This window comes from Drosophila albomicans, chromosome 2L (genome assembly GCF_009650485.2).
Source record: "Drosophila albomicans strain 15112-1751.03 chromosome 2L, ASM965048v2, whole genome shotgun sequence".
Lineage (NCBI taxonomy): Eukaryota > Metazoa > Arthropoda > Insecta > Diptera > Drosophilidae > Drosophila > Drosophila albomicans.
The window spans coordinates 1125784-1138793 of record NC_047628.2 but is presented as its reverse complement, the minus strand read 5'-3'; the positions used below and the strand labels follow the sequence as shown (position 1 = coordinate 1138793).

The window sequence follows — 13010 nt, the reverse complement described above, 5'->3', positions numbered from 1 at the left end:
ATATATATGTATTATATATGGACGTTCTTGAGAATTTTCATCAAAAATGGCATTATATGCTGTACATACATGTGTACATACATACATACATGTGTATTAGATTTCTGTAAGTAAAGCTTCAAACTGATGTGTTCCTGCTCACCTTCAAATAATTAATTTAATCAAAAATTAATAAAAACCTACATTATTAAAAAACAAAACAAAACCGTTCTTGTTCATATTTTGAATATTTTATGTTAGGTTAGGTTAGGTTAAGTAAGAGTATAAATTGTCTAATCTTTTGGGAAATCCATAACGGTGGTGGGTTGCCAACTCGTTGAAAATCATCGGTAAAACCACCTAGAACGATATTTGAAATGTTTGCTGTGCTTCCTAGAAAGTTGTGTGACGAATTCAGTGTACTCATCATCATCCGGAGAGTTAAGAAGTGAACGTTTTTGATACAAATTCAAATTCGAGGGCGAGTGATAAACTATACTTTAATGGATATTTTTTGTTCATTTGATATGTGGATAAGTTTAGTAGAGCTCGATTTTTGGTCCACCATCGATCGTTAGTCATCAGTTTTTGAAGTAGATCATCATAATGGGTTTCTATGTCAACTATTAAAATGTAAAATATTTCACATCCAAATTGATAAGTTATTAAATATGTTTGTCTCTGCCACGACGTTTTTATTAAGGCATCAATCAATAATTATTTTAAAAATCCATAAATCCATTGAAGGTGATAGAAATAGTCGACGAGGAATGTGTGCACATTTTATTCATTTAACTTTAGTGACAATTATTAGAAAACAAATTAAATGTGCAAACATCTAAGTGAAATGTGCAAGAAACCAAGTTTTAAGAATTTTTACCAATCTTAGTTGATGATGGACAATGTTATTGGAGCATCAAAATTTGTTGGCACAATGGTATATGTATGTAAATACTAGTCAGGCTGATCAGCTGTATTATCGTTTTTGCTTTTCATTTTCACCTAGAAAAATACATAAAACTGAGATTACAATTGTTTATTCCGCTGCATATTAATTAAGAAATAAAATCAGCATCCAATTCCAATGTTCAATCCTCAACTCTGACACTGACTTTTTCAACCAGTATCAACAGAACTGTTGAGCAGAAGAAATCAGAAACAGTAGTTGTTGGGGCAGTGGCAGTGACATTGACATCCAAGAGGACAACAGTGCAGCAAGCTTTTAATTGTCTGAGGCTCCCGGTAGCTGCTACCAGCGTTGCAGTCTATTTACGTACTACGTACATGTATGTGTACATATGTATGTATATACATACTTACACAAATGTAGCAGCAGTTACGGGGGGCGTTTGTAGGCGTCGCAACAAATTCGAATTTCATCCCTCTTAAAAAAGAAAGAAACAGAAACAGAAAACGCAGTTCATCCAAAGAGTTAAAAAAAAATAATCGGAAAATAAAACTCACACCCAAATTGTCTGCAACATTGTCATTGTATATACATACATATATATGTATGTATGTATGTAGAAGACAGCGGATGAATTGAGAGCTAAAGCAGCTCGCATGGCGGACGTGCATCGGTTTTAAACAGCTATGAAGAGGTAGTGCCTCTGTTTTCGACGAATGCTGCACATGCAGAAAATACCCAGTTGAGAGTATGCATTTGTTTATTCTTGCTTTTCTTTATTGGTATGCCTTGCACTCAAACTTGTTTCAGTATTCGATGAATACGAAATCTGTAAAATTATTTATTTGTCTATATGAATGTTTCTGCATAGCAAAATGCGTGTATTGAGGTGTTCTGATAATCATTCCACTATTCATTGAATTTCATTATATTAAAAAATGCATTATGTGGTAATCAACTACTCAGAATCCCAAAGTTGAAAGAAATTTATTAACGGTTGTTGCTAATAATTTCTAGACTGTGGGATGTCGCGTTTTAGAACCAAATTACAATAAAATGCTTGCTGATGTAAAGATACCAAGCAAATGTTCTTTAACCAACCGAAGTGCGTCTTTGTAAATCGAACGACACGTTTTGAGTTTGGACAAGATTCAGAGATGCAAAACAATTAAGAAAGCTACAGTCGAGTGAGATTCCTGCTAACGATTTTTATTAATAGCTAAATAATGTGGTCTTCATTTTAAAATATACCATATTGAAAATCCTACAAAAATATACCGAACTACATTCAAAATATACCATAGAGTTAAAGCCGAAGATTTTTTTCCATGTAAAACTATTGTATTTCGTATATGACTTCTTTTGATCGCAACAAATTTTCAGAAATCATAACAACAGTGATTATTATTGTAAGTACAAAAAATCGTTTTGCAAAATTTTTAAACAAACTTGAGTAAGCATAAGTGGTGATGAATAATAATTATATATCTATCTCTTATAGGCTCTAAGATCTAGATCTACATATATGTATGTATCATACAATACATATATATTTTCAATGCTATTTTATATACTATATACTATACTATATATATATATATATATATACATACATATATATACATACATACATACATACATATGTATGTATGTATACAAACGAAAACACAGCGCGGTGAAGCGCTCCCGTATTCATCGTTTCGCAGTCAATCTGCGACTGAACTGAATTCAATGCCTATCACTGCGTTCAATGTTCGAAATTCGCCATGACTTGGAGCGTCACTAATGCTGCTGTAAAAGCACTCTTTTGCCAATTTGACAATAATACATACATACATACATATATACATACATACACACCTTCATACCAAATATTTTTTGCGAATGCTGATACGTATGCATATACATATATATGTACATACATATGTACATATGTACATATGTATGTACATACATAAATTCGCACCTAACTTTAACAACAATTTTCGTCGAAGTTCCTCCAGTACTGGGGACAAAAACAGCAATGACAGTGGCAAGGGGAGTGTCGGCACCAACGTACAGACTGCGTCAATAAGAACTGCATTACACACGACAACAACAAAAAGTACATACGTCAATCCGTAGCATGTCCAATCTCCTCTTTCGTATATAATTCACATACATACATATGTGCATGCATACATACATACATATGTATGTACATACACATATGATTGTAGTCTCACACGCTTTCATTGCTGCATTTTCGTCTGCCTCCCTCACAACTAACAGTGTTTCCGCTCGGTTCATCTGGTTTCTTATGCGGTTCATTGACCGTCGGCACGTGCGTTGAAAATCATTGCACATCCTCTTGCATTTAATGGTCGTTTTCTTTGTGGCACGTCCTCCAAACAGAACTGAATTGCATTCTATTGCAAACACATGTCACTCTTGTTGTTTTTCTCACTTTTCTCCCTTCTCGCGGATAGGCCATGTCAAGTATTCATATATGTATACATACATATGTACATACATACATGTGTACGTAAAGTGACTTTATTGTACGCCTGTACGTCCATGCATGTGCTGTTGATCTTGTTTGCTTTATAGTTGCGCGTGGCCGACTTGTGTGTTTTCTCAACTAACTTGCATCAATTTTGAGTTTAGTTTTCGACTCTTTATACATACATAGTGCTCACAGAAAGTGGGTCGTCTGATAAGTTATCGGTTTCGTTAAAAGGTTAATTTTCTGAAACGTAATAATTTCCAAGTTAATAAAGAAATCGAGGAATCATCAAATCAAATGAATTCAATGCAGATTCTATTGTAAAACATTTGAACACTAATTTTAACTAATTTTCGGTAAATCACATCACACTAAGTAGTGTAGTGGTATGGTATATTTTCTACGAATGGTATGTTTTTGTATCTGGTATTTTAACTATAATACCGCTCTGTATTCAATAAAACTCTTTAGGATTACCAAGGTAACGGTAAGGCCGTTGAGAATGTTGTTTCTGTGGTCGATGCATAGGCAGAAAGGAGAAAGAAAACAAATGATATTGTACAATAAGTAGCAAATATCCATTTTCAATAAAATGAAAATATTGCGGTATTAACTTTTAAATATGGGCAAATCCCAGAAACAGTCCACCAGCGACAAATTTTTAAATTTCACATTGTGTAATTTTTCTTTATATGGAACATTAATGTAGATATCGAATTTTAAGAATTTAAAGCAAAAAAGAAATTTCGATCATTATAAATGCACAAATGTTTATCAAACCCAATTTTCATTATAATTTTCATAATTTTACTTACATTCGTGCTCTGCGCACACCTTCAAATCCCTATTGTATTCTTCACAATTTTTTGCCTTTGCTTGGGCTCACATACAAATCAAAAGTAAATCACGCTGAAATAATTGTTAAGCACATTAATGAATATAATAAATAATGTTTAGTTTAAATAAAAAGGTTTTTGTCTTATGTTAATGCTAGCGGAAAAAGTGTAGCGTGAGACACAATTGGTTTACGGCTTTGCTAAAAATCTATAAACATTATTAAGACCAAACGATCGGTTTTTGTCTTCTTATATTCTTAACTTTCTTTAGGATATTAACTGTCATAGGGTTTATTTTGCAGAATTCGCTAAAAATGGCGTTTGAAATGAAAATTTTGAAACTAACTTCCACTTTGTGTAGCGTGCGACACGTCACAATTTTATTAATTATTTTCAAAACAGTGACTCCAGTGAAATTAAATCTTATACCCTCCGAAAGTACTCTCAATTCACTCTAAACACATAACAAAAGTTTACGGTAAATCTTTAAAAAAACCCCCCAAAAAATTGATTTTCATTAGCTAAAATCGTGCGAATGTAGCGTGCGACACGTAGGATTTGTCCATATGGGTAATTCTCTGACGACCAGCTTTACAGTGAATAAAAAACATGAACTGAAACAATTTTAAAAATACCCAATCAAAACTATAAAGAATGTTTATCTGCGATGAGCAATCTTGAGTTTTTGAGAGTCAGAGACTATAAGAGATGGAGCTATAATTTTTTTCGACAGCATTTGTTATGTTTGCACGCAGATGAAATTTGTTTCAAATTTTTGCCACGCCCACTTCCGCCCCGCAAAACAAAAAAATCGAATAACAAGCGTAATTTTAAAGCTAGAGTTTTTGGTATATATAATAACTACTAGTAGTTATGATTTCTGATTTGGTTGCGATCAGATAAAAATTGTCGAAGTTATAAAAGAAATATTTTTGTATGGGCAAAAACGCCTACTTACTAGGGGTCTTAGTTACTTTGTCTGACAATCTGGTATATTGTGCCGTCTATGGTATATGCTGAATGCGGTACTATGTCGATATACCAAATATATCATTTGGTATATTTTTAGTATTTTTGCAGTATAATCGGTATATTTTGAGAAAATACCGCAAATTATATTTATTTTATTCAAAATGGGTAACGGGTATCTCACAGTCGAGCACACTCGACTGTAACTTTCTTACTTGTTTTTATTTTCAATTTGGTAAATTAATACATGTTATTTCGTTTACACTTAAATATTTGGTAAAAGGAATGTGAATAAAAATAAACATAGCGTATTTAAGCTTATCTTTACATTTCAAATATTTTGTTATATTAGTATTTTGAATGTTATTTGCAATATATAAGAAATTCCATAAAATTAAAAATTCTTTCGCAATCTAATCTATGTATGTACATATTTGTAATTTTTACACAACATATCATACTTTACAGAATTTGACTGGGCAGTTTTTCAACTTGAAATATGTATATTAAATCGCTAAATAAAATGTAAATGCACTCTTACTAACATGTTGATTGTAAATATTAAAGTTTTAATTTGTGGACACGGGCGAGGCTGCATGTTTATCTGACTACCATACATATCTATTCGATAATTCCTTCAAACTATTTTGCTAGTTCCATGAATTAAAAGAAGCTGTAATATCAAATACCCAAGTCAAATACTCGACAGTTTGTCAGTTCATATCATATAGAAAATTGCGAATTTTAATTCATTGCAAGATAAGACACCTGTAAAGAATTTTGGCATCAGGTCCCTGTCAGCGAAAACGAAATTTATTCAATATATAAATATGGGTTCATTATATGTCATACTGGTGATTTTACATTGAGTAGTAAATAAAAATATTAAAATCTAAGCTACCGAACTGTCAAAGTTTCCATAATACCAAATTTTCTTCCTATGGCTTTTAGGGATTTTTGGTCAGTTAGTGTAGTGCTGTAAGCAGATCATGTTTAGTCCCCAATGTGTACTGTCTTCCAATACTTAGATGTGTGTCAAAGTGGCTTTCATATGTATTATTGAATTACAAGTCACTCCCATTCATAAACTTTATACAAAAACAGAAAAATTTCCTTTGGCTGTTTGGGGGTGTGCTTGGAAGCCATGCGTTCCACTCATGAAATATCCTCCTTACTGGAGGTTGAGTGTTGCGGCTTAGCTTTCACTCATAGTTTAGGAAAAGTTCAACGACCTTACAATTTTCTTTTTACTTTCTTGATCCAACATTTTGTGTCACTTTTTTGGGGGTTGTCACAGTTAAACCAAGGGAGGTTTACCGGTCATGGATGTTTTTCCTTCCCATGCGCATCGCGTGCTTTGTTGCGATGGAAATTACTTTACACTTATGTATGTATATGGACCAGTGTAGGACATATAGTATTATGCAAACTAGAAACTTCAGTTCGCTTGATTGTGAGGTTCATTCTTAGTACTTTGTACTCCATTTAAATCAGAATAAGTGCAAAGAGCAAGAATAAATGTAAACATTTCCCTCCCCTGTCACCAACCATGTACTATATACAACTTTATAGAATACTATGGATATCGTTACTTGGGGTCACTGGCCCACTCAAATTGTGCTTGTATTGTACCAAACCGCTTATATCTATATAACAGACACCGAGATAGACAGAGAAAGTGAGAGCAAAAATCCAGCTGCGTAACACAGAATCTGCTTTGCGAAAATATTTGATTACCGAAATGTACATTTGGTAAATCGATATACTGCCCTTTTCAGAATATGGCACTTAGTAGTACAAATTACATATATCATACAACATTATTTCCTAAACGGTTGCTACTGGTTTCTTGATTATCTCTTACAATATCTCAGGTCTGGGTGTTCATACGGAGAAACAGTCAGACGAACATGCCTACATCAGCCGTTGACACTGATCAAGAATTTATATATGGGGTATGGGGTTACATTCATTTGCTGTTGGATCAAGGCTGTAATTCCCTTCTAACCTACGGGTAGCTGGAATAAAAACAGAAATATAATATATCAAAAACTAATGAAATCTGAAATACGAATGCAAAAAGATGTAAAGTCGTAAGGATGGCGACAAAGTAATACAATCGTAAACGATTTTACAAAGTACTTCGCTGCTGTGAATATGTTCTTAAAACACTAAAATGTAATCTCAATCCTAGATAACATTGAAAACGTATTATGTCTTGCACAATCGAGACAAATATGTTTTCAGTCGGTGAAATCTTTGCAAAATTGTATCTAGAAAGCTGAGTTCAAGTCCAGTATTGGGTGGCTGAGACACCTCAGTAGTTTGTGCAACGCTTCTTTAAAAATGTATTGAATCTGTATTATAATAGGACGAAATGAGAATAATATCAAAAACTTGTTGATCCATTTTTTAAATTTTGTATCTTGTTTTTTGGTTTTTTGTTTTGGCATTTACATTAATTTCATAATCTTTACAGTTTTTTATTTAAAAATATAAATAATTAAGTTTTTAATAGCGAATCTTTAAGAAAAAATAACGTACATATATGTATATGTAAAAAATTCTTTAAGATTTATAATAAATTACGCTCCAACTGCGCAAACTCAAACCGACTTCGCAACGGAATTAAAATTGATTTTGTTGGGGTGTCGAGCACCCACCACTAATTGTATTGAAATTTGGAAGAATGCGCAAACCCATTTCCAGTTCACTATACGGTGAAAAGTTCAAAGACCTTTCAGCGAAAAGAGAATTTCCAGTAACGCGAAGTCAACCCCAAACAGCGTAAAGCTATGTTTTTACTTTCTGTATCCAATATTCTAATTTTTCAATAACAAATGCTAGTTGATTTTTGCCTGTAAAGACTGCGGTAGTTTTTATGAGGGTATTTATCGATATTCGCCAGAGGTGTCTTATAGTTATAGTTAAGTTATTTATATTCTGATTATTGTTTTCTTTGATCAAAAAATAAAAAAAAAAAAACAAATTATTAATTTTGTATAATTCTATAATTCAAAGATTTGGAATTTATAAATGGTATTAAATATGATACACATTTGAAGGCAACGTTAAAACACGAATAAAGAAAACTACAGTCGAGTGTGCTTGACTGTGAGATAAAATAAAATCAAAACAGTTCAGTATAGAATTAAAAAAAACTTATACTATATCCCAAAAAATTCTAAAACATACTGAAAGTTATAATTGGTATATCATATTTACAATTAAATTTAAAATAAGATAAAATATGTTTAAGATATAAACACAATATACCAGATTGTCAACCAAAACAATTTAGACAGCAACAGCTGCAGCCGTTTTTTGCATTATAATTTTAATTCTTAAATAGCTTCAATAATTTTCATTTCATCGCAACCAGGAATGGTACATACTGTAATGATTGTAAGTTCCAAAAATAGTGGCACTAGCTTTGATTTCGCTATTCGCCAATTGATTTTTTCGACTTGCGCGGACGGAAGTAGGCGTGGCAAAAATCTAAATCGAAATTGATCTGCGTGTCTATCGAACGAAATTATAACTCTCTCTCTCTCTCTTTCTTATATTATCGCTAGCTATAACGATTCGTAAGCTCTCAACTACTTCCACACCAAATTTTCGATTGATATGTATAAGATAAATGGAAAAGTGATAAACACAGTGGGGACAACCAATGCCCACTGTCTATAACATTAAAGCAACCCCCATCGAGCAACATTTTTCGTCTTAGCTCACTAAAAGCGAATGTGAGTCTTACTGCTTATTTTTTTCGACCATCTCCAATGATTCAAGAGTTCCATGAACTTTTGTTCACTTGTGTTTATTAACACTAGAAAGGAATTAAAATGAATGGAAGGCGACAGACCCCATATATTGAATGGAGTTGCTTACACTTCATAGGTATAAATGTTGATGCTAGTCTAGAACTAATACTATTTAAGAAAAAAGTTAAATAAAATAAACAATAAAAAATAATATTGTGGCCGCAATGTGGTAAGCCGAATAAAATTAACTCGTTCAGAATAACAGAAATACCCGAATATTATATAAATATAGCACCAAATATGTGGTCATTTATAGACCACTTGACATCAAAGATAATATCCGAAATTGCATCTTACGCACACTGCATTCTGATGTGTATATTTGCAATACTCAGAAATGCACTTGATACCCTAAGAGAGAGCCAGCCAAATGGTCATTTCCTACAGCACATAGTGGGTCGAAATAGTTGAAGATATTATAAACCTTAAAATTCAGTGGGTTCAACAAACAAATGTAACGAAGTCGACTAATGGTTGTTAATGTTCATTGTTTCTAAATCGTCCTAGTTGTGTGTGGTGATAGACGCGAATGTACCAGCCTCATGTAATGCGCAGATAACATAAGATTTATCCGTGTTGAATATGTTTCACTAAAATGTAAATAAAATATAAAACTACAAGATTCGTAGTGGAGATACACTTGGCTGAAATTTAGTTTCCTGGTTGTCCATGTGCCCCTGCCACTGGGGCGTCGTAGTCTTCTTGACATACAAACATAAAAAAAAAAACAAAAACACAAATAAAGATACAAATTTAAGCATATAATATATTTGAAATATAGTATAATATATTTGAAATATAGTATATTCGGGCGCCACATGCCCTAAAGGGTTGCCAGATTCGTGAATTCGGACTTTGTAAAAATAAATACTTATAATTATTATTATACACCCTTACACCAAGCGCATCAACTAAAATTAAGCGATTGTATAATGCAAGTGCTTACACTAAATTTTCAATATCAATGCATTATTATTATTTCTGAAAATTATATATGTGTATGTATGACTTTCTGCACATATATAGAGTATGTCTCTTTTGATTTTCTTTTTTTTTATTTCAATTTGAATTTATTATAAAACCATTATTATAACATTGATGATGTGAGCTCAAAGCGCGTCAAGATAGCTCCGCAACTTTAGCGTCACATATCGATACAAAAATATCGGATAAAAAAAACTTTGTAAATCGGCTTATGACAAGTTATAGAGAAAAGTTTTATAAATATACCCTCAAAAAAATCATAAATATCTCGAGATATTTCGGGAAAAGTACAATAACCTCAGCTCCAGCCCCATTCAAAATGAGCACAAAGAAACAATGTTGCCGATTAATGACCATAACTTTTTTTACTTTCTTGTCGGCCAAAGTGCGCATTATGCGTTCGTACATACAACTATAAGGAAGATATGTAGCAACTTTGGTTGAAATCCTTAGAGCGGTTTTTGAGAAATTTGACCTTTTGTTAACCCGTAAAAACAAGTTCATTTCGCAGATGCATTAAGTAACTGGAACCAGTCAGGCCAGAGCCGACTTAAATCGGAAAACTTTACTGTTTGGACTTTGACGGGACTTTAAATACTTGCAGAAAATAACTAAATGAAACAACGATATCTATAATTTAATATTACATTAAAATATTCTATTTACATATAGATTGATTTATTATAATTAATAATTATACGCAATTTTATATACAGTTTACTAGAACACTGTTAGCGGCAAAACAATGTGTTAATACTATTAAATTATTCTTCATATTTAGAGAACTTGTCGGCCATGTCGCTCTATTTCATTCTATTCGAATCAAATAAAAAAATATTTTGCTTTTTGTTTTATTCAAATCGGTAGAGCAGTTTTCGAGAAAATTCAATTTTTGTGATATTACAAAATTGGCATCATGCGAACCTAGTACAAGGTTAGCGTCGAATTGGATATTATCCACATACATTCTAGTATCGGAGTATCGATTCGCTTAAAAATTTGTTTGTACTGGGAACTGCAAAACAACATGTCGTCGCAAAAATTTTGCAACATAGTTTTTTTATATGGAGTTGCGCGGAAAAAAAATTCAATTTCGCGCAACTGAGGATAGTACAGTAACGAAAAGTACATTTTTTCAAATCCTGTACTATGTACTTGTCCAAGAACTCGTCAGAATCGAGATTCTGGCCATAACCCCAATTTTTTAAACGAATTTGCTGCATAAACACTGCATAAAATTTAATAGAAAGATAATTAAATTATCTATTTATTTGCATTCAGATTTTAATTGATTTTAAACTAAAACTAACAGAAAAAAATAATATTTTCATATCCGACTTTTTGTATCGATAGTTGAATCTAAAATTACGAAGCTATCTTGACGCACATATGTACCTTGAAGCACATGTATTTTCCTAAAATCAAGAGAATGGATTTTATCGATATATCGTCTACAATTCCAATCTGTAAAAAAATCTTAAGATTAGCAGCTGTTTAAATTTTCGTAAAATTACTTGCATAGCTAAAACGTTTAAGGCCAATAATAATATATTTAAATCCTCTTCGTTAAAAATGGCACAAATGGATTTGGAATTGAAAAAGGTAACTGACAAAACTAATAAAGTATCTTCTTGTTTTCACAAATAATCTGTAATTGTTTTACAGGCATTTACTGAGATGCAAATTAACAAATTGGACACTACGAAGAAGATAAACATGATTGATATGAAGTGTGATATGGTGAAGACAGGTAAACAGACGTATACGCTAACTGAGAAAGGAACCAGCAGTTTATCGGACGACACAAAGTGAGTAGTCGTAATCAAAATGAATAATCCATAAATCAATCTCTTTTAAACCAAAACATTCCTTATAGAGTATATTTGTCTGTTGGCCGTATGTTTCTGTTGACAGATGTGCAAAATATGCGTGACGAGCTAAAGAGCAAGCAGGACAAATGCGACAAGGCAATTGAACTGCTTGAAAAAAAGAAGGAATTTCTACAAAAGTCACTGAAGGATCAAGAAGATGGTCTGCGCGAGCTTGTGCAACAGCGTAAGGAAGCGGACGCAACAACTAAATAAAAAATCATTTGTGTTTGGAGTCCACATCCATTCTTGCGTTATTTAATATCAAAGTATTCATCGAAATTAAAGTTTGCATAAGTAACAAATTCGTTGCCCAAATTGCGTTCATGTTGTGGTTGGAAGCGACATTTGTGAACTGGCAAATAGGCAGTCAACCAAGGTTCAACAACTTCACCAGAACAAAATACAATTTTTGAATCGCTTCGGCGTTGTAAGTTATTTACTATTTTGGACATCTTCCTCATGCATTCTTCGGATAGAAAGGGTGGATCCGCAATTATCAAATCGTAGCATTGATTTTGATGACTTAGGTAATCCTTATTGCTATCTACAGCATTATAATCATAATGCACAAAATCGGTGCCGTAAGCAGCAAATCGTTTATCATATTCGAATATATTGACTGAAAGATTTCTTCATGTTAATCGATCGATTGAACGCAGCTTTATATGTACTTACCATTCGAATGCAATTTTTTTATCGTTGCGTAGAGGGATGGACATGATAATAAAGCTATCCGGAAACATGATGTGTTATCGTGTTCTTTGGCAATTTTAGCTAAAGCATCGCCAATTGCTCGTTTTGTTTCGGCACTGTACCAAAACTGACTGAGTTGCTGAAAGATGTGCACAGAATCATTACTGTTTGTCATACTTTCAAAATCATTTCTTACCCAATCCTCTTCGAAATGTGCATCTAATCCAGTCACGTTTATCATAAGTTGTTGTTCATCATGCTCACGCTGCGTCCGTTCTGCCAGAAATTGTTGGAGAATAGCCAATGTATCAGCTGGCAGTGAAGTGTCATCATCATCCATCGCTTATATGTACATATATAGAAATCCTTAGGAATATATCTCAGTGAAGCTATTACCAGGTGGCTTCGCAATTTATGAATGTGTACACACTGGCGATGTAGCTGTCAGCCGAGCAACTATCG

General features: G+C 32.9%; 2 protein-coding genes across 2 annotated transcripts; one reads left to right on the top strand and one right to left on the bottom strand.

The window, feature by feature from the left end:
• The first annotated feature begins 11439 nt into the window (after positions 1-11439).
• LOC117564402 (prefoldin subunit 1) lies at positions 11440-12157 on the top strand. Its single transcript, XM_052002027.1, has 4 exons — positions 11440-11516; positions 11553-11586; positions 11650-11792; positions 11861-12157. The coding sequence occupies exons 2-4, from the start codon at positions 11557-11559 to the stop codon at positions 12066-12068; spliced, it is 381 nt and encodes a 126-aa protein (XP_051857987.1). The 5' UTR covers positions 11440-11516; positions 11553-11556; the 3' UTR covers positions 12069-12157.
• LOC117564400 (protein-lysine N-methyltransferase CG9154) lies at positions 12107-12990 on the bottom strand. The gene is made up of 3 exons (XM_034243124.2): positions 12745-12990; positions 12531-12687; positions 12107-12474 (listed from the first exon to the last, which is right to left on the bottom strand). The coding sequence occupies exons 1-3, from the start codon at positions 12886-12888 to the stop codon at positions 12107-12109; spliced, it is 669 nt and encodes a 222-aa protein (XP_034099015.1). The 5' UTR covers positions 12889-12990.
• Between the last annotated feature and the right edge of the window lie 20 nt (positions 12991-13010).